This window comes from Terrapene carolina, unplaced genomic scaffold (assembly GCF_002925995.2).
Source record: "Terrapene carolina triunguis isolate 2854851 unplaced genomic scaffold, T_m_triunguis-2.0 Scaffold89, whole genome shotgun sequence".
Taxonomy (NCBI): domain Eukaryota; kingdom Metazoa; phylum Chordata; order Testudines; family Emydidae; genus Terrapene; species Terrapene triunguis.
In genome coordinates this window covers 3,813,926-3,841,121 of record NW_020664440.1, presented here as the reverse complement: position 1 = coordinate 3,841,121, position 27,196 = coordinate 3,813,926, and the positions used below count along the sequence as shown (strand labels likewise).

Genomic DNA, 27,196 nt, shown 5'->3' with positions numbered 1-27,196 from the left:
TTGGCACAAACCCAGCTTTCCTCCTCCTGTCTTCACCGGTGAAGTTGGTTCCAACTAGGAAATAATCAGAGCTCCAGTACCACCAAAACCAACCAATCAATCAAAAAACCTTCGCCAAACAGCAAATGCTACAATTGTAAGGAAAATAAATGACCAGGCTTTGGAAAGGACGCTGCAGATAATGATGAATATAACAAATGAAGTCATCAGAAAAGCAGCTGAGTCGAACATTCTGTTTCTTGGGCGGGTGGGGTCAACATCTTGTGCAATACATCACACTTTTGCAGTGAGTCCAGCCGACACTTTTGACACTGCTGCTTTCGCTCACAAGGCTTTGCACCACCCGAGTCTTGCCTTACGTTTCAGATCTGAATGAGCCAAAAAAACCTGGAAGTGAAACTCAGCCCTAACCACTGTGCTCAGCCAGAGCCACGTTTCCACCCAAAATCCTTTGCCAGAACCTATGGGAGAAAGGAGGAGTTCACTTGGAATTTGGCCTAGGTTTTGAAAACAGAAATCTTAGCACCAAGAGCAGCTCAGATGAGCATGAAATTAATTAAAACACAGCAACGTTCTATCCTGAAACATTGTGATTTAAAAAACAAAAACAAAAAAGTTCCTTAGAACTTGAAGCAATTGGTTTTAGGCCTTTGCACGGGTTTAAAGGAATCTCAATAAAAGTTAATTTTGTTCCAAGCAAACTTTCATATTTCTTCTTAGGTAAGAGATGAGCGGGGTGAGCATAGGACACTGTCGATGCCAAAGACAGGACTTTTTGGTCTTTTGTTTTGTCTACAGATAGCACATTGATAAATTGCGGTCAGAATAGTTGAAGTCAAGCACTGCTGGAAGAAGGCATTAAGGCTTAGATCCTCAAAGGTATTTAGGCACTTAAATACCTTTAAGGGTCTGGCCCAAAGTGCCACAACATTACCTCGGAATCCAGGAGCAGTGCTAGATTCCATAAAAGAATGTGGCCATATTAGCAAAGATCATACATACACTCCCAGTAATCTGTTAACTGTGGATAGCAATAGTGATATATTTCACTAAACCATAGGCAAATCAGTTCAAGCTTGAGCCATGGGTAACAGCAGAACAGACCAAAAAAATCTTGTGAAAGCTTTACAAAGGGGTCCATAGACTCATCTAGATTTGGAATTGGTATTCTAGAGAAGCACCGTGAACACGTATTTTGAAGGAAGATGGAAAAGGGGGAGAATTTGTTCAATTACTCACTACATTGACACTACATAACCTCAATGGGAATTCAGTCAAATAGCAACCAACGTAAAGTAGGTAGGAATGTTTTTTGCATTGGTTGCCTATGTTCTGGCATTGAAGTCAGGGCTTGAAATGTTCAGAAATATTCTAGAAAAGAGTAGCATTACAAAGTGGAAAAAAATCTGCAAGAGAAGTAACTTTGAAAAAAAGTCTTGCTTTCAGAAAAAAGTCCTCATGACAGGCGTAGATAAAACACCACGGCATGCAGAATACCACAGAGACCCTGCATGAATATATATTAAAATAGAAATGGGGAAAGAGCTGAATACATTAATAAATCCAAGGATTACTTACACTTTAAGAATCAACTACGTCTAAAGCATTAGTGAAGATTCCTCTGGCTCCAAAACAGCGTAAAGAAGCATAAAATACCATGTCTATTAAGAGAAAGAAGGCACCGTGGAACAACAGTGTCCCAATTAATCAAAAATGCAATTGCTGCGAGTGCCACAATAGAGGAGCCTACAATTTAGTGCTGAGTTAAGAATCCAAATGTTCCTTCCTTTGCAACACAACACTACCTGATTCTAAAGTATTTTACTAATAAATGGAAGATCTATTTTATAGAAATGTAGGGGAAAATATTACCCTAACCCCTCTTCTTCTTTCACCATTATCCTGCATGCTTCTTGCTGGTAGAATTTAGTCACTTAAAAGAATCAACTTCCTCTTTTGCTTATTAATAGGTCTAAGCAAATAATTGAATTTTCTGGAAAAAACCCAACATTTTGTTAAAAAAAAAATTCAAAGTGAAACGCTGCAATAGTTTGTTTTCAAAATATCAGAATGAAATGTCTAGACATTTCCAAATTCTTTTTCCTGCTGAAATTATTTGCCAAATTCAGCCCAAACGCACAAATAGTTTCAGTGTACCCCCCAAAATGCGTTTTTTGATGAATTGACTATTTGCCAAAAATTTTCACCCAACTCCCTCATCTCTACCCATGATATCACCATTACGGCTAACAGTTCCTTTACACTGCTCCGTTCTCTAAACTCTGCCACTATCCATCCCTTCCCCTCTCCCTGCCCCCCATCCTAATCCCCAAATCTTCACTGCTCAGCCAAGTGGTTTAAGAAACAGCCATTTCTCACCGCTCCAGTTACCACTACAAACCACTCCCCTCTTTGGAGTCATGGTGGGTGCAGCGTTTGGTTTCCTCAGCCTTTTCATCGGAGTCATCTTATTTCTGCCCTGAGCCCTAACTACCACTTTAACGTTGAGGAGGCTCAGCTGTACGTCAGGATATACTTTAACCTCTTCAATAACCGTCCACATTCACCCAAACTGCTCATCCTGGCCAACCAAACCTGTGGCTTCATCTCAAATACCTTCAGCTAAATGCCTCAAAGGCAGAACTGCTTCTCATCAGCAAGAGGAACATCTTCAAACACTATTAAATCTTCACTGACTCCACCCTCACTTGCCTCCACTGCTTTAATTTATTCACTGGGCAATGGGCCAGGTCCTGGTCCATGGTATGGCTGGTCCTTTCTGCTACTTCAGCAATGCCACCAAACTGCCTTAAGCAGACACCTTAGGATTCCCCAGTGTGGAATGGCCGGTGTTGAGCAAAGCAAATCCCAGTCAGTCCTAGAAGTGGGGGAGTGAAAAGGTGAGACACAGCCACATTTGGACGACTGCTCTGGGAACATGCTGAGCAGAGCTGGGCCAGACCCAAGGACTGGTCCCAGTGCGTTAATATCGTTGTCTTCTGTCATTTATACCATGCAGCCCTCACCACTTTGCACTTAATTCTATAGGACATTTTAGGGCACCCTTTGTGTGAAAAATGCTATATAAAATAAGAGAGAATTGTTTAGTCAACAGCTAGTTTGATACTGTAGTTACAGGGTTGGCCAGCTTCCCACAATAAAATACCTTGCAAGATCTTGTTAAAGGGGCAGAAAACAAACCTGGGAGCTCAAAGTGTAAACTCACTGTGATTCAAAGGAAAGGTTCCAGAGAGTGTGACACCAATGGGATCTCTATTCTACACTAACGTCCCATTCGCATTACACCTGGTTGACTGGCAAACTGACAGAAATGCAAGATCTCCAACTGGCTTCCTAGACTGGCATTGTAATGTCTGACTCTCATCCCGGTTATATAATTGAGGCTGGAATGTGAAGAAGAAGAAAAAAGTAGACTGAAGCTAAATCAGACATTGGTTGCACTGAAATTTGGCCCAGAACCATCCCCAGTCGAAATTAGGGATAGTCTGAAAAATGAGGGAACATCTGTGATATGGTTAGTGTACCATGTGCCCATGCTATTTGCTATACCACTCAAGAGAGCTGCTCTCCCATTCCACGTGCCCTCAAAAGCGAACTATGATTGGAAGATGCTGAGTGTAATGAGCAGGTCCTAGGCAGGAAGCTGAAATAATGAGAACAATTTATTCCTTCATATTCTCCCGCCTGGGCTACTTCTGTTCACTGGATAACTTCACTCCCTTAAAGACATAACATCCTAATTAACAGAATGTGCAAGCTACCACATGGGTTGTAAGCTCTTTGGGGGCACAGACAGTCTCTTTGTTGTGATTGTACTGTGCCTAGCACCATGGTCCATGATTATGACTCCTAGGGGCTCCAATAATACAAATAATAAATACGGTTCTACATGTTCTTCCTAGACTTTTCTCACAGAGCTGGGAGTTATCAGGTGTGACCTCACATCACCTGACAGCCCCGCAGTATCTGTATAAAGGTTTTGCACTTGTTTCATTCATTTGTCATGGTTCTAAATTGAGACAGACAAGGTGGGTGAGGTAATATCTTTTATTGGACCAACTTCTGTTGGTGAGAGAGACAAGCTTTTGAGCTTCACAGAGCTCTTCGAAGAGACCAGCAGAAGTTGGTCCAATAAAAGATATTACCTCATCCCCCTTGTTCTTCTCATATCCTGGGACCAACACAGGTACAACAACACTGCAAACATGCTTCTGAAGTGACATTTCTGCAACTATTCTCTCGGTGGCCATGATCATACACTCAGAAATAATCTCTGCAAAGAGAGACACCTCTTAATTTTAAAAATAATAATTTAGTAGGTCAAAATCATCAAGGCCTTTATGCCAGTCTTCTAGATGCCCACAGATTAGCAGAACAAATGATCCCCTAATAATCTGTCAAATTCAAAAGCATCAATAAAAATGTCAGAGTTGGGACAAAACAATGCTTTCTGGTGAATACTGAAAATAAATTCTGAAAAGGTAAGAAAAAAACTTTTATAAAAGGGACTTGATTTGGAAGAAGAGAAACCTAAAAAAAAAAAAAGGGTTCATTCTGGGACAGAAACAGGATTTTTGAAAAGAAGATTGTTTAAAAATGCATTGGTTTAGCCATGGTTTCCCTAATGATAATCTGTGGCTTCTGATCTGGCAATCAGGCCTGGGTTCAATAGAAATATTAGTCCAGCCTTTATGTGCCGACAAGCTTTAACTTTAAGCAAGCAAACAAGCAAACTTTAAAGGGTGCTCAGCAGGGAATTTTTTATTCAAATGAGATACTCAGAGAATGAATGAAAAAGTCCAGTCAGACAGAGCTTTCTCTTCTTTGACTTCATAAACTGACACACGATTATTTGGAGAGGCACTGAATATTTCACGGAAAAGATATTGAAGTGGTGAGGACAAACATTAATGCTTGTTTTGTTCACTGCTGTGATGCACAGAAACGGTACTGGGAAAAACATCATATTCCCCTTATTCAGCTTCCTGGGCCTTCCACAACAGCCGGGTGACAATCAACATCTGCATCTCTCTAGTAAGTATGGCCCGACCCTGCAAGCACTTATGCACATGCTGAGCTTTAACCTTGACTTCAGTGGGGCTACGTGGATCAGCGTTCACGTCGCACTCCCCGTCAGGACCCGGCTCAGCCCAGGGACGCGAACGATCCAATCAGTGGACTAAATCCGGTGATGAATCCTGATCACGTGCCACATAAGGTATGTTGCGCATATGCTAAGACGACGACTCATGTTGAAATTTAAGCATGTGCTCTGCTGGACCAATATTTTCAATACCTTGCAGGATCGAATCCATAGTGCAACCAGCAGGTGCTAAAATAAATTTCTATACACTACTTAACTTGAGGGTGTCGCTGGATTACAAGGGTTGGGCTACTGCAATCCTATAGAGGAAAACAAAGAGGTTTATAGGTCCAGGATCTGACTCAAGGGCTAACAGGCAGTACCTTTAAGGTATCATATTGAAACGTATCCTCCCTCCTCCTTAGGGAGGAACACCCTCCACTCCCACAAGGATGATTTGCAATATGTTTCATTACATAACACATTATACTCCTCTCCTGCTTTTCCTTTGTGCCTTCTGATAAAGAGTGGTTTTTTCCTATTTCAAAGTTTTATTTTAAAAACACTGACTAGGGAAGGGTAAAAGACTCTTCCTCTGTCAGAGCAGCTAATACTGGGGGCTGGAGAGAGCTTTTCAAATAAACAGGATTTAAATTAAAAAAGACTTAGCCCACGGAGCAGCAGCTCCCTCAGAAGAGCAGCAGATGGGGTGAGGGTGGGCTCCTGAGAGGAGCAGAGGTGGGTGTCATAACAGGGCAGGTAGGAAGGAGAGGCAGCTATATTTGTTATGCACACAGGAATGTGGAGTTTTGGTTCAATAGCCAATCATTTTGCATGAAACAGCTATGCAATTATTATGCACATTTCTGCATGCTGATTGGCTAATGACCTTTAGCCAGCCAGAGCACTGAGATTTGCATATTATATGTTTATTGAGATATAACCAGTTATTATTCAGAACAGTTCCCCATCAGCCACAGTGCTGGGATTTGCATAAGTGAGAGATAATCATACGGTTATGGGTTATTAACCCCTAGCATCCCTGTACTCTGATTGGCTGAGATAATGCCATTTTAGTGCAATACACATTATTGCATAGCAAAAATGCTATGAGAAAAGTTTTATTGAAATCAACAGCAGAGAAAGCCTGATCATTTCAATGTGACTTTGCCACTTACAAGAAAAACATGTTAAATACATTTTATGTGGACAGTTATGAAGTAACAGTGTTCAGCACAAAGGCAGTAATTCAGAAATATCTTATGTGGGTGACAATGGGTGTAGCAACTTTGAAGGGGCTTCATCTGTACATAGATCAAATGCACTCTAAAACCAAGAACATCAGTAGTAAATATCTGCCTGTCAGGGCTTTTTATTCAAACACCAGATTTCAAAGTGACCCTGATGAATAGCAAAATGCATTACAAAATGGCAACCTTGGCAGGTTCTTAGCTGCAGAGAACTAGTGTTTCCAGGCACCAGGATAATTAGACAAATCAAAACTGGAATCAAGTATCAGAGGGGTAGCCGTGTTAGTCTGAATCTGTAAAAAGCAACAGAGGGTCCTGTGGCACCTTTAAGACTAACAGAAGTATTGGGAGCATAAGCTTTCATGGGTAAGAACCTCACTTCTTCAGATGCAAGGGATGACTTGCATCTGAAGAAGTGAGGTTCTTACCCACGAAAGCTTATGCTCCCAATACTTCTGTGAGTCTTAAAGGTGCCACAGGACCCTCTGCTGCTCAAAACTGGAATGATAATCAGCTGCTTAGACTAGTAGAAATAATTCTGAGTAGGTGGTTTGTAAATACCAGGGAAGAGGTCCTGGTAGGGATGTCAAAATGATAAGAATCTGTACTGAAAAGTGTACCTAGTGTTAGTTATACCTATACAGTACTATTGTACCTTGTGTAGCATGGCATTGTATGCAAATTCTTTTTCAGAAATGAGTTTTTAAATCTCTTGAAATGCACAGATGTGAACCTCTGCGGGTAATTCAGGTGCGAAGTAGATGCGGTTAATGTAGTTTCTATATTTCATTTCCTGGTTTGAAAATTAGACTCCAACAAATTAGTTTATTGTAATACGTAACATGGTGAACAGAAATCAACTGTTTGTTGCTAGGATCCCCAATTCATTGCATAGCTCTTCACAGCTACGGAGTCTGGCAAGGAGTCAAAGAGGGGAAGTAGTCTTCAGTTACTCCATGGGAGGAGGGAGTTTGGCCTGTGAACTGGGGGCAGAAGATAGAGAAGGGAGTCGGAAAGAGTCTAGGGAAATAGTGACAGGGTCTGGGAACAAGCAGACTGTAGTTGCTGGACATCGGGTTCCTGGGCTGGCACCCGGAGTAGCGGGTTGGCCCGGATTCCCCTACCAGCTGCTGGGAAAGTGGCACAGGAGCGGAAGACTGTCTGGATTGGCATGTAGACAGCTGAGCCAGTAGGACTTTGAAACCATGGAAGGGGAGGACTACAGTGACCTGGTTGGAGGGTTGAGTCATGAAGAGGAAGCACTGCGAGTCCTGGAGAGCCAGGAGGAACGTGGCGTGACCAACCATCAGAAGGGGAGCATCAGACCTGAATGGAGCTAATCCCCAGACGACAAGCCTGGGTTCCATACTTACTCCTAAACTTCCTACTCACTGGAGGGGAGTGGTTCAGAGGCAGAAAGGGGAGTTAGATACATAACTTCCAGTGCATTTGGGTACCCAACTCTCTTTTGCTTCTCTGAAAATCTTCTGAACCCGCTCTAGTGTGAGCATGTTGGGAAAAAGTTTCAAAAGCATCTAAGTGGCTTAAGAGCCAAAATCTCATCCAAAGGGTCTAAGGGCCAGACTTTAAAAAGGCATTTTGGCCTCAGGATGTAGCTAGGCACCTCATAGGTGGTTTTGAACATCCCACTAGGCATCTATCTGCATATTTAGGCAGCAAAGGCACAGATTTTTAAGGGTATTTAGCCCTTGCTGCACTAAACATTGCAACACCAGCTGATTTAGGAGAGTCTCATTTTCAAAAGTGATTTAGGCACTTATTCTAAATCCCATAAACTGACAATGGGATTTTGGCTCCTAGGGGCCTAAATCCCTGACAAAATGAGATTTAGGCTCCTAAGTCAGCTAGGTGTTATCACGCTGAGCACAGCACCCTTTGTGCCTAAATCACTTCTGAAAATCAGACAGGTCCCTAAATCAATTGGGCATTTTGAAGTTGATAAGAGGATAAAATTTCCAAACCACTTTAATACATTTACAAAACTTGTTATGCTGCTTACTTTGAAATCTCCTCTTTTCCAATGAGAAGCTGGCCAGCAGACGCTTGCAAAGCCAAATCCTGTTTGCCTTTCTTGGGCAAGGAGTCTCAATTTGTAAAGTTTGTTTAAAGCGGTTCACATTTACCCATTAAAAACTCAACAGTCTAAGCCTGGTTGCTGTAACTTCCGAGAAAAAGAGTGAGAAATCCTGCAGTGCCCATAGTAATAGGAAGGAAAGCATCTGCTAAACCCTCTGCATGTTTCTATTGCTTCGAGTTAAGTTTTTAAAAAGACAGCTCTCCCCTATTCAAATGCTCCAGTGCTACAGTTGACAGCCATGACAACTACAAGCATAGCCAGAATCTGTGCGGCTTCTCTGATTTCTGATTTTCACCCACACCTCCTTCAGTTTTCAGCCAATGATCAGAAATCAGACGGCAGCTTGATAAAAACTGCTGTGTGAACATAGACTAACAAACAGTGGGAAATTCACTCTGCTTGCACAAAGCCCATGTTCTTTGGGGTGCAGGTTAGGGATCCCGAAATAAGATCTGAATGGGTGGACCCCTACTGAGTCCCACAGAAGTTAGTGGTCAAAGTTCTGCCTGTGTAGATCAAACTGCAGAATCAGGTTTGCCAGAGAATGGAAGAAAGAGCCTTGAAAATAAGTGAGAGCTCAGAAAGCAGATTGCTTGCCATTGCTTCAAGAGTTGCATTAGCCAGCCTGTACAAAGGCACCTTATCTCATCGCTTGACATGAGCATTAAAGAGAAAGGAGAAAGGAAACACTTGTGAATAACAGGCATAACAGGAAAACTAGTTAAGTGAAACATAACTGACTTCCAGTGGAAGCACAGGGACAGATTTTCAAAGTTAGTAGATGAAACTGTGTGCGTACGTTTCTGAGTACCTAATTTATGCATGCAAATACTTGAGCTTTGCACACAAGTGTCTTATTTGCAAAAACACTTTGAGCATCTTCAGTATCTGTCCTAAGATTCTCCTTTGATAAATAATATCTCCCTTCTGATGTGGAACTATACACTTGTAAGTCCTATAATTTAAGTAATTCTGTAGATTTCCTTGCTTCAGTGGCATCCTATAGACAAGTTGTCCTTCATATTTGTTAGAAATTACTCAGTAGTTATTTGCAAATTAGTTGCCATTTCCTAATGAACAATAATACCGTATACCTGGTTGTTTTCTTCCCAAAGCAATACTCTGCATTCCTTGCATAGTGCCAATCGATACTTAATGACCATTTAGTGTTAACAACTTTTAAAATAAAATAATGTTTTATAATAATTTAAATTAAAAGCTCTTTACTACAGATACTTCTATAATAAATGCTGGTGAAATGACCTATTTGAAAGCGAATCACATTATAAATTCACATAACTCAATTTGCAAAGTCCATCTCATGCATACTAAAGAGACGTTAAAGGCTGTGCAGAATAGTAAAATAAAAAAACCCATTTGTATAAAGGAAATATGATTCTTTAGAGTAATATAAATATGCCATAAATTAACAGCAATTCAAGAAATCACCAGCAGTGTGCATAGTTTGGAAGATGTTATATTTCAGTTAGTGCTGTAAAGGCAAACGCATTCTTTCGGGTCTATGCATAATGAAATCATAAGCAAAACAGCATATGATTTCTAGAAGCAATATAACAATGTCAGATAGGGTCATGGTGTACTTAATTTGAGACTGGGCTACACATTCTTCATTGTTCTTTTGTCATCTCAAGATTTCTTGAAGAGTATAGTTGTACAGAAATGCAGTACAGGTTCCTAGAGTGGACCTCATTCATATTTTAAAAGTGATGTTGGGGGTGTCATTTTCACTCAAAGTTGTATAGAACTAGAATCCTTAGCAGCAAGCACATTTTTTCCATTTTAAACTTTTTTTTGCCCCACTATGTCTTTCTTCTGCTTAGAGTTTGCAGTGTTATTGTAGCTGTGTTGGTCCCAGGATATAAGAGGAAGAATGTGGGTGAGATATTTTATTGGACCAATTTCTGTTGGTGGCAAAGGCAGAGACAAGCTTTCAAGCTACACAAAGGTCTTCTTCAGCTCAGTGTAGCTCAAAAGCTTGTCTCTGTCTCTTCTGGTCCAATAAAAAGATTTTCTCACCCACCTTGTTCCTCAGATATTTTTTAAAATCTTGCCCTAAATATAAAAGTGATTAGGGAGCCTAAATCACATTTTCAAAAGGGATTTAGGGGCAGATTTTAGATGCCTAAAGATGCATTAGATGCCTAATGGGGTTGTCAGAAGTACCCAAGCACCTAACTTCCATTAGAATAACCTGTTTAAGTGCTTTTGAAAATTGCATTTAGGCACCTAAATACCTTTGAAAATGTGGCCCTTTGGAGCTTAAGCCCCACTGATTTTTCAGTGAGTCTTAAGGCTCTTAAGTTCAATCACTTAAGTGCTTCTGAAAATGCTACCCTTATTTTCCAAAACTTTCTGAAAGAGGTGCTCGATCCAAAGCCCATTGTAATCATAGAATCATAGAATATTAGGGTTGGAAGAGACCTCAGGAGGTCACCTAGTCCAATCCCCTGCTCAAAGCAGGACCAATCCCCAGCTAAATCATCCCAGTCAGAGCTTTGTCAAGCCGGGCCTTAAAAACCTCTAAGGATTCCACCACCTCCCTAGGTAACCCATTCCAGTGCTTCACCACCCTCCTAGTGAAATAGTGTTTCCTAACATCCAACCTCGACCTCCCCCACTGCAACTTGAAAGTCTCAATGAGAGTCTTCCCACTGTCGAGGGTGGGATTCAGATCAGGCCCCAGGTGAGCTGCATCCCTGAATATGAACGGTCAAGAACCAAAATGGATTACCTGAAAGGATAGGCAAAGGCTATGTCAATGCTGAGGTCGCTCTCTGACTTGTTTGCACAGTCCACGCTGAGCCGCAGGCCTCCAGAATAACCACCGCATGTTGCAAATGCAAAGATTGCAAAAAGCTGTCAAAAACAAATGACATTTTAATTTTACCTCAGTGACAAGAACAAATGTATCTATACAGCAGTGTTCTTGACTGAGTCAGAGGTCGCTGCCCAAGTAACTCCCTCACATTCTCAATAATGCAGAGTGGTCAAGAACAGTTACTACTTCGAGCTGGGTTTTAATACAAACAGACTGGTTATTCTGAATAGTAATAGGAAGTGAATTCCATAATTAAGAGGCATAATTATAAACTGCTCTTGCTCTCAGGGCCAAAAATTACAACCAGGCAATTTAGACCTTAGTTTAGACTAGGAACATATGGAGAAAGAGTGAAGATTGACCAAGTACAATGGACCATTTGAAATCTTTAAATGCAAGTAAAATCACTGCAAAATGTTATAAGGAGCCAGTATAGGGATTTCGAAGGAGTGACACAAAGGCAGACACATGGTTCATGTAGATATATTGACACAACATGCAAAATATGTTATCACATTATCCTTCATTAGATTTTAATGAGGCCACATATGACTTTGAATAAACACTATTCATTAGTTTTTGGAATCATGATTGTAATCTTAGACAGATGAGCAGATGCAATAAATCAATACTAAAGTCAAAGGAAAGCAAAGCAAGTTACAGAATAAATTCAACCGTCCAACTAGGCCTGGGCAAAAATTAAGGTGGTTCAAATCCAGGTTCAACTTCATCTTAATTCCCAAAGACGCGTGCATATTGTATGGCGGAGGTGGTAGTGCTATTGTTTTTCTTTTTTGCTCTATCTCTGTTTTAAAAACAGGAGGACAAAGCTGGCATTGGTTTTGCAGTTGTCCATTTAAGATGCTTTGCAAAAACAAAACTTGACATGGACATGGGTCAGGCACTTGATTCTATTTTTGTAACTTCTATAAAAAATTTTTTTAAAAATCATACACTGGGCCAAATTTTGTTCTGACTCGCACCAGTATAAAGCTGGAGTAATTCCAGTCATTTTAATGGAATTACTCCAGATCTACACTAGTGTCAATGAGAGTGGAATCTGGCTGTCTAGATTATGTCATGTTCATATTAACAATGAAATAAACGATGGGCCAATGACGAAGGAGGAATACAAGCATAGCACACACATGTCAAGTAAAGCAGAGCCTGTCCTGAAGCACTGAAGGGACAGATGTGAGCAGCAACAGGAACAGTAAATTTGAGGCACAATGAAAGAACTGCTGTATTAAAGACGGAGAGACAGGAAACAGAAAACTAGAGCATACTGTAACCCCATCCATGGCACAAGACCCTAATAAGTGCTGTCAATAACAGCTGTACACCTTCACCCCACCAACCACTCCACTTCATGGCACAATCACAGCCAAACTGGGAGATGCATTATCCTCCTCTGTCTTCAGGTTTCCTTAATATACATGTATATTTTTGCCAGCTGTTGCCAGGTTACCTGGCCTGTTCCTGAGCATTTGGAACGGAAAAAGCTTTTTGCTGGCGCAAGATGATTTGCTGGGGGTGACCCAGAACAAAGCCAGGCCACAGCGTTTGTACGGGCACTTGAGATTGTATGGGAAGGAGGCACTCAACACGAGAGGAACAGCAAGTGGAGAGGAACAACGCAGAAGTACGAGGTCAGTGACAATGGGAAAGACTGGCTGCTAGACAGTTGGATATTCTGGCCTTTTCCCACATAAGTAATACTTTGTGCTTAATGGCGGGAAGATATGTAGGGCCCAATCCTAGGTCTTTGTGACGTGGCAGTAAGAGCCAGGTAACTCCTTGCAGTCAGATACGTCAGACCTACACTGGACGGATGGATGGACTGACTAACACTGCACTGTAGGAGACTTAGGGGTGCGATGGCAGATGGGGATCGTGACCCATTCCCCCAGCAGCCCTCTACGGATCTTGCTCTCCCCTCTCCTTTCTCCATTGAAGCCAGGCTACGCCGTTCTAGGGCAGCTGCGGGAGGAAAGAGGAGGGTGGGCACTGGGGCCCCAATCTAATAAAAACAAAATGAGCAACGGCACCTAGGCATGGCTGGGGGAGGGGACTGCAGAGGGCCTGTGAACTTCTGCTCGTTCCCCGCCCTCGTCACCATGGAGACAGGAGTAGACTCCAGTTCCACTTTGGAGATCCCTGTTAGGAACGACGCAGCCACTTCAGTCTCTCCAAATGATTGACAGGAACCTGACCCGTCACGTTCCCCTGAAGTGATGTGTGTGACATGTGGGCCCCCCATCCATGGAGTCAGCCCAACTCATGTAGAACCAGGCCTACAGGAGGGAGAGGGACAAGACTGTCTAGCCGCAGGCTCCAAGTAGAAGCGGGGGAGGAATGGGTACACTATCAGGGCCTGGTCCAAAGGGGGCAGTTAGCCAGAGGGCCACAAGCCCATCCCATAAGAAAAAAAATTCTGGCCAAATTGTGGCCATTTGAGTTTGATTCAATGTTATTTATATAATCGGAGTATGTTTTCATGGAGGACAGGTCCATCAATGGCTATTAGCCAAGATGGTCAAGGACACAACCCCATGCTCTGGGTGTCCCTAGCCTCGGACTGCCAGAAGCTGGGAATGGGTGACAGGGGATGGATCACTTGATGATTACCTGTTCTGTTCATTCCCTCTGGGGCACCTGGCACTGGCTGCTGTTGGAAGACGGGATACTGGGCTGGATGGACCATTGGTCTGATCCAGCATGGCTGTTCTTATGTTCTATCTGTGTGGGATGGGGGCCCATGTTATGAATTTGCCCTGGGCCCAGCATAATGGGTCTAGCCTCCCAACAAACCTAGTGTGAAGGCTTACCACTCTTAAAGTGAGAGCTCTCTGGGGCGGAGACTTTGTATTGTTCATTTGCACAGTACAATGGAGCCCTGATTGTAGTCTTTAGGCGCTATCCCAATAGAAATAATAAATAAGGCATGACTCCCCACATGACAGCATCTATACAACACACTTCTACTTAAATCCTAGTGGGATTTCAGTCAGCGATGGGTGGGAGCTGAAAGGAAAATCTATAAGGGGCAATGATAATTAAAATCCAGAGAAAGAGTTTAAAGCCAAATCAAAACATAAAAATCCCCAGCTATAGCAGGTGGCCTTCCAGTAAATTTGCAATGACCACTGTTAGAACGGAGTCCCAATAGTGAAGGGGGATGAGACATTCTCTTCATGCCAGTGTGATGGCCACCATCTTGGCCACCACAACAGGGACTGAACAAGGGGCCTCCAGTACTAAAACCACGAGCTGCACTAGTTTGAGCTGAAGAGCCAGGGCTCCCTAGCTGGGCTTGTAGCAGGCTCCTATCTTCGGTGGACTGTGCACAGAGGGAAACCCGTAACACTCATTCACAGGTATCCCAATGCTAGCATACACTATGTTCTTCCCTTTCCCCACAGCATTATTAAGTACTTGTTACTGCCGGTACAAGACACAAAGGACAGACAGGCCCTATTCAGAAAGCTTGAAATCAGTGGGAGTTAGATGCCTAGGCACTTTTGAAAATCCCACTAAACATCTACCTACATCTTCAGGCGCTGGAATTTAAAAATCTGGCCCTTGGCTCCTCTGTCTTGGCTCCCCATCTATAAAAGGGGGATAATGACATTTCCCTGCCTTACAGGGTTGCTGTGAAGATAAATACATTAGAAAGATTCTGGGACGTTCAGACACTAAGCTAATGGGACCATATAAATGCCGTAGATAAGAAGATAATTTTAAAACAATATTATCACTTCACGTCCTTTTGGGCAGAGTCTTTAGAAATTTACCTCTGCTACGATGCCTACAGAACCCCGCCAGCTGACTGCAGATAGCCTAGTGATGAACAACTACTGTTTACTGTACAACATTAGCATATGCCGCCATTACCTGGCCATCCCCCCTGCAGTTCTCTTACCCCCCTCCTATCTCTTGACGCAATATTATAAATGTTTTGGGGCAGGAACGGTCTTTTTCGTTAAAGGCCTGTAAAGCACCTAGTCTAATGGAGCCCTGATCGTGGCTCCAGCTGCCACTATGTTCTGAATAATGAACAACAGTAATAGAAAGGAGTAATACAACATTTATTCCATCACTTTTTAAATGCCAGGCTGGCTAAAAACCTAAGCAGGTAAAAGCTGAGATTTGCTGTGTTTTAGCTTGTTAAATATTTATCCCGAAACTATAAATGTTGCTACCGTAACTCGAATAATAGGGCTTGATAGTAAATGAAGCTCAAACATTTCCTTTGTAAATAGGAGTTATTCTGCACTTGGAACTAATTGAATTCCATACAGAATCGCAATGAAAATTGGTATTAATCATTCTGTTTTAATTTGTAAAGGCAAAGTCAGAAAACAAGCTATTTAAGGAGAATGGGAAATACCGGAGCTGAGCAGCTTTCTGGCCTAATTAATGGAGTTGCAAATGCAACTATTTTGCAGATATGCAGGGGGCCACAAAGATTAATAGACCATAATAAATAAAGGGGGAGCTAAAGGCGTGCAGGAAGAGACAGCCCTGCTATAAATACACAGTGGCATCTCCTCCATTTCCCGGGCAGCTGGGCTGCTCTGTATTTGGGGCACGGTGTTCAAAGAAATGTGCACATTGAAGGTACTTCTGTTTTGCTAAAGCTTTATAAGATAGTATGCACCTATGCCATTTAAACTCAAGGAGCCCCTTTTAATGCAGGGGCGACTTGATGACAGCCTATAAGTATCTACAGGGGGAGCAAATACTTAATAATGGGCTCTTCAGTCCAACAGACAAAAGGTCTAACACGATCCAATGGCTGGAAGATCAAGCTAGACATATTCAGACTGGAAATAAGGTGTACATTTTTAACAGGGAGCGTAATGAACCATTGGAACACTTCACCAAGGTCACTGACCATTTTTAAATCACAATTGGATGTTTGTCTAAAGGAATCATTTTGGGGAAGTTCTCTGGCCTGTGTTCTACAGGAGGTCTGACTAGATGATCACAATGGTTCCTTCTGGCCTTGGGAGCTACAAAACTATCCATCTCTTCATAAAGAATTTGCCACAACCACAGTTATCACTACTCAGGAGGGAGCAGTAACTTTCCTTTTCCTCTACGCTCTCTCCTCTCCTGTTTTGACAGCTTCTCTTCAGTGGGCGAGTCAGTCTAGGCTACCCCTGAATTTGTGCAGCCTCTTTAAATTCCTTTTCCAGCCATGGTCCAATGCCACAGCCTAACAACACTGCAGGCCAGTTCCCATGTCTGTTTGTCACACCCAGCAGTCTTCTGGGCTTTCTCAGAAGCCTGGGGGAGGATATGGATGTGGGCTCCTGGCTACAGGTGAAAAGACGGCTGGAAAGGGCTCTGCATGTCTGACTTTACAGAAGGCTCCCCCCACAAAAGCTGGGGCTTGTCCTGACACCGCCTATTGCTTTGTCTCTCGCTGTGGGAGGGTCATCGATAGCGAACACTTTGAATTGATAGACGCTAACAAAAGCACAGCTGGTCTGGTGGCAGCAGCAGGAAATACACAAACAGCACCTTTTGGGAGAAGCTCTACATGTCACATGGCAGACGGGAAGAACAGAGGCTGTCAACAATGGATATTTCCCCCTGGGTTTCATGGCAAACTTGTAAGCATGGTTTTCTTTTTGTTCAAGCAATGCTTCTTTGTCCAGGCTCCCTTTTTGCTTTCACTGCTTAATACTGTCAATTGGTTTTGCCTGTGCTGTAATTTTGCAGGGATACTGTATTTTATTATAGGTAGATTTGTGTAAACTGCAGCTGGAAACCCCGCAGTGGGAACTTGATGGGCCAGATTCAATACAAACTCCATCTGGAAAATAATTTTATTGAACCTGGCCCCTCTGAAATTGAAAAGTTTATTGGCAAAAGTCATGTTTCGTTATGCTCCTGTTTACTTCCTACCCATAAATCCACACGTACCGATGTCCCCATCTGTGCCATGAATGCACACCATATTTCCTCTTAAAATTAAATAAATCTTCTTCCGACTACACAGCTGCCATGAGCCACTAGGGACTAGACTGGGTCCATAGGCCCAGCCCTGAGTAAGACGCGATGGGGGAGCAGCACTGCTCCAGGAGGAATAGTGACTCGGAGGGTCACACACCATCTAATCACTGAGTACAAAGGGGGTGGCTTACTGCTCAGTTTGTGCCCACTCCGTCCAGTGGTTGATGCAAGGGAGAGATGAGGCAGAGATGAGGCTCCACCCATTTCTGGCAGCTCTCCGCCTCCTCCCCAGTTGCTGTGTGTGAAGGAGCAGCCAGAATGCTGCGCCACACAGGGCCTGGCCCATGGCCACACCGGTGGGGAGGTCATTGCCTTAAGTTTCCCGCTTGGCCATATTAGGGAGAGTCACATTCTCTTACGTGACCGCTTTAGCTCCTTGTGGCTGAAGAAGCCATGAGCAGCAGGAGTCAGGTGAACAGCTGCCCTGTGTCAAAAATGTTCCCTTCTCGGGACAGGACAAGTGAGCAGGAGCTGCCCTTGAGGGGGCCTGGGCATCAGACTGAGAGGGAGCCTGGCCTCGTTCAGCCATGCTGCCACTGCTGGGGAGGGTGCCAGAGCACCGTTGACCGAATGGGAGACCATGTACATCGGCTGTGTCCTAGAGTTTAAGGCCAGAAGTGGCCACCAGATCACCTCCACTATCTCACAGGCCACCAAACACCACTCAGCACCCACGCACCAAGCTCAGCAACCAGAATTAGACTAAAGCCCTTAGGAAACTCAGTTATTGCGTGCCACAGAGAGCATGGCCTCGATGGGTGGTATTTCCCACACTCCTCAGTGTCTGTAAGTATAATATGCCATGCCACGCACCACTAGCCCACTTCTTCCAAGGAGAAATTATTTGTATTAGTCATGAACCCTAAATCAGATCAGGGCCTTACTGTGCAAGGCACTGCACATATTATCCCCATTTCACAGATGGAGAACCGAGGCACAGAAAGATTGAGTGATTTGCCCAAGGTCATGCAGGAAGTTTGTGGCAGAGCTACAACTGAACCCGGAGTCGCCAAATCCCAGTTCAGTGTCTTAACCACAAGACCATACTGCTTGCCTCTTTCAAAAGGCAGCAATCTCTGACACTCAGCGAGGTGGTGGTTAGAACATGCTCTTTTATGAACCTCCCCTTTCCTTTGTCACCCCCTCACTCCCTCCACAATCTGAGGCCTTCACCTGTGTAAACTCCATTGTAAAAATCTCCAGGTAGTGACTATCTTATGTTATCCCTGGAAAGTGTTATGACACTATGTAAAACGAATAAATATCTGGTGCCTAGTGAATAGTCTGTAATGCACAATACACTTCCAGAACTCATTTTACTCCATCTTTTAAAGATCCATTTGTTACTAATTGCTGTGGGGGAAAAACCACACAACAGACCATTGACTTCTAACAGTTGTATTAGGCCAAGCATAGGAGATGCCAGGGTTCAACAGCTGATTTACTTGGATCAATTGCAAGCACTTAGAGTTTTCTTCTATTCTGAGATCAGACCATATCTTCAACAGGAGGACAATCCAGCCTCTAATTTTGCTCCTGCAATCCACTGCACTCAGGTTTACATAATACTCAGAAATATGATTTGCCAGTGCAATGACAGATACCAGATGGTGATCAGTCTGATTCAGGGACACAAACATTTGTAGTTGCAAATCAGTTAAACTTTCTGAAAGTTCAGAATTTCAAATATTTGATTCACAGCAAGAGAGGGCAGATATTGAAAATTTAGGTCTGACGTCCTAGCAGTATGTAAGAAAGTTAGCATTTCCCTATCACGTGACCCCCCCCCCATACAACCTTCACTCATCCTGCCATCCCATGTTTTAAAAAAAAGAGGGGGAGGGAATATATTACCCTGCTTCAAAATAATTTTCTTCAAGGTCTGCTGAATTATATGGGTTTTTTTTTTCATTGAACCATTAGAAGATGTAAAAATGTCTGATGTGTCTCAAGTTAAAAGGCTTATGTAGAGCATGTGGCAGCTAAAACATCCTATTAGGACGCTAACTGCCATTTAAAAATTGATGAAACATTTATATAAACCACTGGCTTTTTGCACACATAGGTTTATTTTATGCAAAAGTCCGTGTGATAGCTCTAACTTTGACTGGTCTTATCAGTTCTGTGAGGTACACTGTCTAGTGATGGAGCCCTGCCCACATTAAATGTGAAGAGGAAAGCAGGCCTCTGTATACACCCAAATTCCTCCCAAGTGGAAAGGTAAGATTCCAGCTTTATCTGCTAATCTTGCCTTCCTGCTATCCCAGGAAAGCTAAGACTCTCATATTCGACCTTAAGGTTGTTTAGCTTCATCTAGACGAGAGGAATGGCTCCCTGGCATCTTCATTCAGTGCCTTCTTCTTCATTAGACAGCATGTTCCTAGACCACCCTTCTTTCCCAACGCTTCAGTCGATCATAGCTTGCCTCTCAAAATGTTTCAAGCTGTGGATTCCTACTCTGAGGAGCTCTGCTAAGATCAGGGGTTCATAGACCACTGTCTGAGAACTCTAATCTGAACTGGATGAGGTCCACATCAAGCTATGCCGAGAGGTACTTACTTCTTCAGAGTTTGAAATTAAATGAAAAACAGAGATTACAATAACAGTCATGAGACCCATCAAGTGCTGTTCCCCCCCACACACACACTCTGATCACACTGGTACAGCTTTGGCACCACTTTCACCATAACAAGACTGGCCTTTAAAACTTTTACTTTGTGCTAAAGGAGCTAAAATTGAATGAAACACCTTCCAACACGATTCCCCTTTTCTTAAAACTGGAAAGCAAGAGGGGCCACAGGCCATTTTTAATAGCAACATATTAAATATTTGCACTTTTTAATTAGCGATTTTTATCTATTTAAAGTGTATTACAACAAACACACTTTCTGGCATGATGATCAAATAAATATTTCCTTTTCCCAATTCTCTATAATAAAGAGATTGCAAAATGTTTGGCAAATTTTGTACTGCCTAACACCTTCCAATAGGGCTACATGAGAATAAGTCAGAAGAGTATATGGGTCAAAAAGTTGCCTTTTGTGCATTGGAAACACTTAGCTCTACCGCACGGCTTTCAGAGGACACAGTATAACACACAGTGTATCTTGATTAAGTTATGATTTGTTTGAAGTAAATATAAAGACAATTCAACTGAAGTTAGTAATGTGAAGATTCAAAAGCACTGAACAAATATATGGTGAAACATTTAAAGCAGAACTGACCTCCCAAAACGTCACTGTTGAAAGATTAAGGAGCGCCTTCTGATCTAAATCTCTGCCTGTTCCTTTTTTTAAACGCTGGCACTTTTCCCATGCCAATCTGAGATGTGTGCTTCCTGGAATCACTTATCCCACAAGCAGGGCAGATGATCAGATTATTGACTTTGGGATTCCTAATTATGTAAACTTGACTGGTTGATAAATTAGAGCTAGCTAACATGATCACATTTGTTCAGTGCTGGGAAGGGGATGATTGGTAAGAATTTTCTTCCTCCCCCTGTTATCCACATAGATTGCTGAGATAATTTTTATCCTAGTGGGAAATAAAGAATTACAGCGACCGTCGACTAAATGCCTGGATTTAGCATGCCATCTTTAAACAAACAGCAACATTATGGACAACAATTGTTTTGGTGATAGTTGAGAGTTACTCAGACCAATGCTAATGGGAATTTGCAATATCAGGGGCTTCACAAATCTAAAACAATTGTTTTATTTCATAATGACCCATTTCAGAGTTTCAAGAACCCTCCTCCGAAAATGCTGGTGCTGCCCATTGTTAGAGAGAGGATACTGGATTAGATTGTCCAGTTAGCAGATCCCATCTGGCAATTCTTATATTTCTACGATCATTCTATTGCGTGAACTGCATTAAAACCACTATAGTAAACCACTCTAGAACATGTGTTAGGTTAGGTTTAAAATAAAGGCTAAGACTTTCCAAAAGTGAGACACCCAACCTCTGAAAAAACCAAGCATCCAGAAATGGAGGCACGAGAAATCAGTCATTTTTGAGAATCTTGGACAATGGCTTTAGAACAGAAGTGCTTTCTATAGAGTAACACAGTCTCCTGTAGACCCAGGACTCTCAGTAAGTCGTTCTCACATACTAACCCAGGGTGGGATAAGCAAGGTCATGTTTCATCAGGGTACATTTAAACAGATTCTGATTCTCACACTAACAAGTTACAATTCACACATGCTGAGGCCCCTCTACACTGCCAGGGCGTGTTAAAGTGGCCTTGAGTACATAATTCCAAGATAATGATATGGGGCCAGATCCTGAGTGTCCTCAGCTCCCATTAGATCCCAGTCCCAGGTCATTGGGAAGTGAGTGCGCTCCGAATCTCAAAGGAGATGCTCAAGAACTTACACAAAGGTCCATACTGGGCTGGATTGTCTCCTATACCTCTTAGCTTGGTGTGGGCGCTACTCTAGTGGAACATCTCCCCAACTCAACTCCTTTTGTGCTCCAAGAGCTGACTCCATTGCACGTTCTTGCCCCTCTGCCTGGGGTCCAACTGAGGTTCCCCACTTGTGAGGGAGCAGCTCTGTGGGCAACAAGGATCCGAGCAGGGCAGCAAACCCTGCCAGCCTACTGAACTCAATACAGCTTGGAGCTGTACTAACTAGGTTACCTCTACCCTTGGAGCTCGGGGTGGGATTCCCTGCTCCCATGGCCATACTCGCACTAGTTCTCATTGAACGAGTGCACTAAATATAGGAGTGCAGCCGCGGTAGCTTGCCAAGACCAGCCATCACAGATAGAAGCCTGCCTGGACCCCATGGATACATACTCAGAGTGGCTAGCTCGGGCCATGGCTCGTTGCTGTCTGTACTACTGTGGCTATCCTATTTTTAACGAGCTAGCACAAGTATGTCTACATGGGCTGGGACTCACACCCTAGCTTCAAGTGAACATGTAGCCCATGTCCTTGGTCCTCTCCCTAGCTGGGGGACCTAGCTAATAGAAGCCATGACCTCTAGGGGGCAGTGGAGCTGTGCAACAGGGCAGAGGCCCTTCCTTCTAGATACCCCACAAGGCTGGGAGAACTTGCCAGCTGCAAACCCTGCTGATGGTCACTGTCAAAGGCCCCTTATGTCAAAACTGTGAGTCATGTTTCATGCCCAAAGAGGAGAGAAAAGTGCCCACTTATTCATCCATGCAGGCTACCTGTATTGCAGGCGGCAGTGTAGGGGACAGCACAATTTCTGCAGGGCTATTTCTCTCCCTCCCATATAGTAAAGCCTTAACCCCTCCCTCCCTCCCTCAACACACAGGCCAGCACTACTAAATCAGCACAGATGTATTAGGACTGGTGCAGATTACATCCCCATTGAGGCAAGGGACCATTTTGTAATCTTAATGCACCCCCAGTGCATGGAACAACAATACTGTCTCTGAGCTAACGACGGGCTGCCCCTTACTGCAGCCCTTAGTGCTGTACGTTTTAAAATGAAAAAAATATTTAATTCAGTTCTTAATGGAAGGATTATGGGACTGAAGTTGGGGATGGTCTAAGTGAGGAAAGATGTTACAATAATTTAGCTTTACTATACTTTAATCCCAAGGAGAGAATTTTCTCTTTTCCTTTGAAGAAAATCATCTTTCCTAATCATCTTTCATTGATTATTCTAAAAAACCCATTTAACTCCCCCACAGAATGATATACTAGTCCTGTCTCATTATATTTTAATAGAATAAAACCCAGCTGTTCACTAGAAGATTAGATATGCAGCCTTTGAGGTAAAGAATATTGTTCCTTCAGATGGCCAGACAGAACTTTCTGTACTCCTTTTCCTATTAAGTTCAAAATGTAATGTAAGCTAATGAGATATATTTCATCATTCTGTATTTGATGGGCCTGCCACAAAATTGAATGCTAATGCTAAAGTGGCAGTATACACAGAAGAGTTAATATGCAGACAATAAAGGCACACTTAGAACATATCCTAAGAACAGCTTCTTGGTCTTAGTGAAATTAAAGGTTGTCATAAAACAAACCGAGTTAAATTACACAATATGTATAAAGCGATAAGCTGTTTCATACATAAAATGCTCAGGTTACCCGAAGACTTGTACAAGCTACAAGATTTTCTGTGCTCCATTTCCTTCCCTTTCCTGCATTAGTGACTTTCTACCCAGACACCAAGACACAGTCTTCCAAAAAACCCAAATCTACTGACACACATTGTAGATACATTGATGAGTACATGAGATAACTACCACATATACAGTGATTCCACTTGGTAACTATGCTGGGGTATTCCACAATGTGTTGGAATTGAAGTGTTCAAAGAATGAAGTTCTTTTCCCCCCCAAGACATGAAGCACGGTGGAAGTTACAGCTCTTCCCATGTAATCATTACAAGCACATCCTTGTGTACTGTTCTTTTAAAAAAGATGAAAGCAAGGGTTAAACGTTGGCGATCTGCATAGTTAGCTGCTGAATACCTGAGGTCTTGATGCACACCAAGAGTAGGAATGCTCTGGTGGAGCAGTAAAACTATTCTGTAAGCTGAAAACTTTTCCAAGCACTAGTACTAGACCAGTCACCCAAAAGAAAAAAATAAATGTACATTGCTGGAGTCTGTGTTAGGGCTAAGTCTGAAATATTGCACCTTCTACCCCACCAAACCTGCTGCAACGTGGCCATTTTGGGGGTGGTGTTTTAGTGCAACCCCCAAGTAGCAAGATTTGCCCATTTGCAGTTACTTCTGACCTTCTGTTGTTGTATTTTACATGCACATTCACGACTTTAAACTGTCCAAGTAGGCAGCCAAACGTAAAAGGCCTCTGAATGGGTAGCACCATCCTTCTGCATATACATTAGCCAGATATTAGCTTCCCATGCACCACATGCAAAGTCTCCTAGGCCACTCACAGCCAGTCACAAACCTCCTGGAGCCAGAACTGCAAATGGAGATCTCTCTCTCTCTCTCTTTTTTTTTTTAAAGGATTGCTTTTTATCTATAGATCGCAACGTAAAACGAGATACAGACCCGTGCTGCATGCGATCCAAATTACTTCTAGTGCATAGCGTTTTCTCCTTCTGGGGTGTTCGTAGGGATCTCACATTATTGGAGAATTGAATCCACAGCTTGTGAAACTCCATGGGTGCTTTGGAATGAAAAGTCTGATAGAAGGGTAAAGGATGATGATTGTGGATGGCTAGCACAATGCTAAGGGCTGAATGAAAACCAAATATATCCATGTCCCTTTCTTGCATAAATCCAAATCCCTTGCATGGCAGCTGGATGTGACAGCAGTTTGTAAATATCTGAAAGTTGTAAACGCTGGAGAGGCACCAAGCACTGTTCAGGATGCCACAAGAAAGGATGAGGAGTAATGGTATCAAATTGCTCACAAACCTTATCTGGCAATGTAGAATGGAATAAAATATTTTCTTGTTACTATCTTAAGAATGTGACTACATCTACCAAGAACAGTTCTGGAAGCTCCATTACTGGGAACGGACCAAAATAGCCTAACGAAAGCACTTGTTAATATCCAGGAAGGAGAGTGCTAAATAGTGCAGCGTCAAGTTAGACTCATAACTTGCCCTATCAGCTTTGCCCCATATCTAGAGCCATGTTTCCAAAACAAGGTTGCAGCAGTTGCACCCGCAGGAATGAGTGCATGCCAGTTCCATCCACCAAACCCTACATTTTTGTGCACACACTGGCATCTGCACTTGAAGACGGGGAGTTATGCAGGTAGTTCCCAATTTGGGCATCTGATCTGGGTGGCAGAAATGGGGGGTTGAGGGCACAGCTGCTCTACCAAGCTTTGGGAATACAGCAACCGTGTGGGTTTCTTTAGTGTTATACAACTGTGCTTTTGGAAAGGCTGGTAGGCATTTCCAGCCAGATAATGTCCCCAGGGAATGGAACCTAATGGGTGCTGGAATCATTTCATTATCTGTTTTCCTTTGTTCTCTCCATTAGCTTCTTTTCATCTTGCCCAGCATTACCTTGTAGTTTTGTTAAAATTTTATACCAGCAAATGTACAGGGCAGAAATGATGGGCAGTGTTACATTAACTAGAAAATGCAACGCTACTAATCTCTGATGACTATAAGACATCCCATGGGTGAAAGAAAGAAAAACACTCCCAGAATCCCAATGGACTAAAAAATGATGATGACAGGAAAGGCCACGGTCCTTCAATCACAGCGTATTATTTATGATCTAATTATTGCTTATTGGCAACCTTAAATTATACTTCAGCAAAGATGTTTCTGGATGAGTGAGAGGAAATTAACTTCATTATTGTCCTGTCAGACCACCATGGCAGTGCATATTAGAAGCCACTAATATCTTCCTTTTAGCTGTTAGCATGACTGAGTCAGAGAGCTTAGTGGCTTGGTGTTGTTTGCTTTTTTCCATTTTTTCCCCATTTATCAAGAAATGTATTGTTTAACATTTTTTCCATGTATCAAGGAAGCTTACGACAATGTATGTAAATTACATATATGGGGTCAAGGAATCTAGAACTAGATAAAAATGCAGAAGATGACCTCGGTGTAAATAGCTTTGTGTTAATAAAATAGTACTGTAGGTACAGCCCCTTTCATCTGAAGATCTCAAAGTGCTCTACAATCATTAAAACAATTAGGCTTCCAAACAGCCCTGACATACCTGCCAAGATTCATAGATTTCAAGGTGAGACTGGACTGTTGTGAGACTGGACATCTAGTGTGACTCCCTGTATCACACAGGTCAGAAAACGTCCCCAAGTTCCTAGAACTTGTAGAAAAGCATCCAGCCGCAATTTAAAACCAGTGATGGTCAGTGATGGAAAATCCACCCCAATCTTTGGTCAATTGTTCCTACAGTTAATGACTGCCATGGTTAGAAATTTACACTGTGTTTCCAGTCTGAATTTGACAAGTGACACTCATCCTCTAGTGACAGCCCAGTCACCAACTCTGGCAATGTTTTCATGAGTCTTACGATAGCTGCAGGGCGGCTGAGTAAAGGGATGTGTATTAACAGGGTGTGCTGGGACACTGCTGAAAGAGGGCAGAGTTAAGACTGCCTGTGCAATCTTCACTTTCATTTCCTGGTTTTCAGAAGTTTAAGTTTTATTCTACAAGAGGATGACATACCACCAAAGCAATCTTAACCCTGCATTCATGGAGTGTTTTGCCATCTTGCCACCCCCTAATTATCCCTCCCCTCCCAGGAAGCATTCACATGTCTAATTCACCCCCCCCCCCAAAGGACTCTGAGGGGTGCAGAGGAATTGGGGTGCCTTGGCAGAGTTGTGGGATACTTTGCACCTCCCTCATCTGAGCACCCAATTTCTCCCTTACCACCCATCCCAACTACCTTCCTCACCTCAGAGCAGTCTGTAATGGTGTGGCACCCACCTCTCGTGAGTGCCCCTTCTGGTCAGGTGTGTCTGCACTTCTCTCAGTTTATTGTGACCCATTCTGGCAGTTTCTAGGGACTCAGCCTTCCCGCCGAGTCACTCACAGTCTGTACAGAACATAATTCAAAACAGATCCCTTTCGGGGTATTAGTCCAACAATGTCTTTAGGTGCTCTTTGCCCTGGTAGGTGGCCATGCGGTAAGGGGCCGTGCCCCCAGGGCTTCCTCCCTAGAAACTCTTTGCCAGCTCTGGTCTCTTCTGGCTCCAGCTGGGCATCTTAACATTTCAGATTCCCTTCTGTAGGTTTATCGCTGTCCAGTTGTAGGTCACTTCCCCAGTGGCTTATGGGGGTACCCAGGCCTGCTCACGACTCTGGGTCCCAGCCCAGGGACTCTAACAATAGCAGTACATGCTGCTGTGTCCCTTTAACTAAAGTGCTTTCAGTTCCCTGGGCCACGTCCCTGCAGCCCCAGCCTTCACCAGTGCCTCACCCTTACCTCAGA

At 43.0% G+C, this 27,196-nt stretch overlaps 1 protein-coding gene across 1 annotated transcript in view; it reads right to left on the bottom strand.

Moving 5' to 3' along the window:
- Nucleotides 1-27,196, bottom strand: part of SYNPR (synaptoporin) — a 75,749-nt gene that overhangs the window by 36,511 nt on the left and 12,042 nt on the right. Inside the window, exon 2 of the mRNA XM_026650400.1 lies at nt 11,205-11,329. Coding sequence (XP_026506185.1) covers nt 11,205-11,329 — 125 coding nt within the window. The remainder of the gene's footprint in view (nt 1-11,204; nt 11,330-27,196) is intronic.